The sequence below is a fragment of the Formica exsecta genome, unplaced genomic scaffold, assembly GCF_003651465.1.
Source record: "Formica exsecta isolate Colony F162 unplaced genomic scaffold, ASM365146v1 scaffold172, whole genome shotgun sequence".
Classification (NCBI taxonomy): Eukaryota; Metazoa; Arthropoda; class Insecta; order Hymenoptera; family Formicidae; genus Formica; species Formica exsecta.
Window position 1 is genome coordinate 15,404 of NW_021849037.1, and position 1,138 is coordinate 16,541.

General features: G+C 36.9%; 1 protein-coding gene across 1 annotated transcript in view; it reads left to right on the plus strand.

Annotated features, from left to right (window-relative positions):
• LOC115233356 (osmotic avoidance abnormal protein 3-like) overlaps nt 1-1,138 on the plus strand; it is a 21,096-nt gene that overhangs the window by 15,196 nt on the left and 4,762 nt on the right. Inside the window, exon 4 of the mRNA XM_029803720.1 lies at nt 1-143. Within this exon, the coding sequence (XP_029659580.1) occupies nt 1-143 (143 nt within the window). The remainder of the gene's footprint in view (nt 144-1,138) is intronic.

Here is a 1,138-nt window from a genome sequence, read left to right on the forward strand (position 1 = left end):
CTCTTCTCAGACAGTATCAGTTGGAACTTCAACGTTTGAGAAAGTTGCTTGATTCTAGTGATCAATTAAATGTTGGATTGGACTTCCAGAAGGAAATAGAGGAACAGGGAGAAAATTTGAAGGAGAAGCAATACACCGAAGAGGTGATATAACAATTTTATGAATTTTTTATTCGTATTACCCTCAATAATTTATAATTTTAAAAACATATAAACTCTTTCTCTTAATAATTTTAATGAATTAGCTTTTGTAATTATTATTTATTATATTTATTTTTAATATTAATATTATACAAGATGTCTGACAAGTAAGTGACCAAACGAAAGGTAGAGGTAGATTGGGTCAAACTGAGTCTCCTGGTAGTATGCGGCGGCGCACACTTCACGGCGCGCGGCTTACCGACGTGGGCCCGGCTAAAGGTTGGCACTGATTGGCCAGACTTTATTCAATAATAATTCCTTTATTAAGCATTATAAAAAAAAATGGTTCAGGACTTTTCGATTTAGTTTGACTCAATCTACCTCCACCTTTCGTTTGGTCACTTACTTGTCAGACATCTTGTATAATATTAATATTAAAAATAAATATAATAGAAAAGTCCTTTAGCATTTTGCGATTTTCGTAATAATTATTGAGAAATTAATTAAAAAAGATCGACCGAGTATAAACGCGCAGCGAAAAGAGACAACCCAAAAATTGGCGGTTGCTAGACGCGCGACAAAGTGTTGGGAGGAGCGCTCTTCAAATGACAATGGTTACGTATGAGGTACATAGCGCTGGATTCTCGTGTCCTAGCAATCACATATCAATGGGGCCGCGCGCTGATATTCGTGCGAATTGGCCAATCTTTTTTAATTAATGTCTCATTAATTATAGCAAAGATCGCAAAACGGTAGAAGACTTTCCTACTCGGCTTAACCCGCTCTACCTGCGCATTACGGGTGGGGCGATTATTATCAGGTACCCTATATATACAGGGTGTGTCGAAAGTCTGGATACACTCAAATATCTCGTAAACATTGCATTTTAGAGAAAAATATTTCAGACAAAAGTTGTAAGGCTTAAAAAGACACAATCAACGGTAATAGCTGTTTGACCGTGGATGGCGTTGCCAAGGTCAGATCAAGGTCAAATTGAA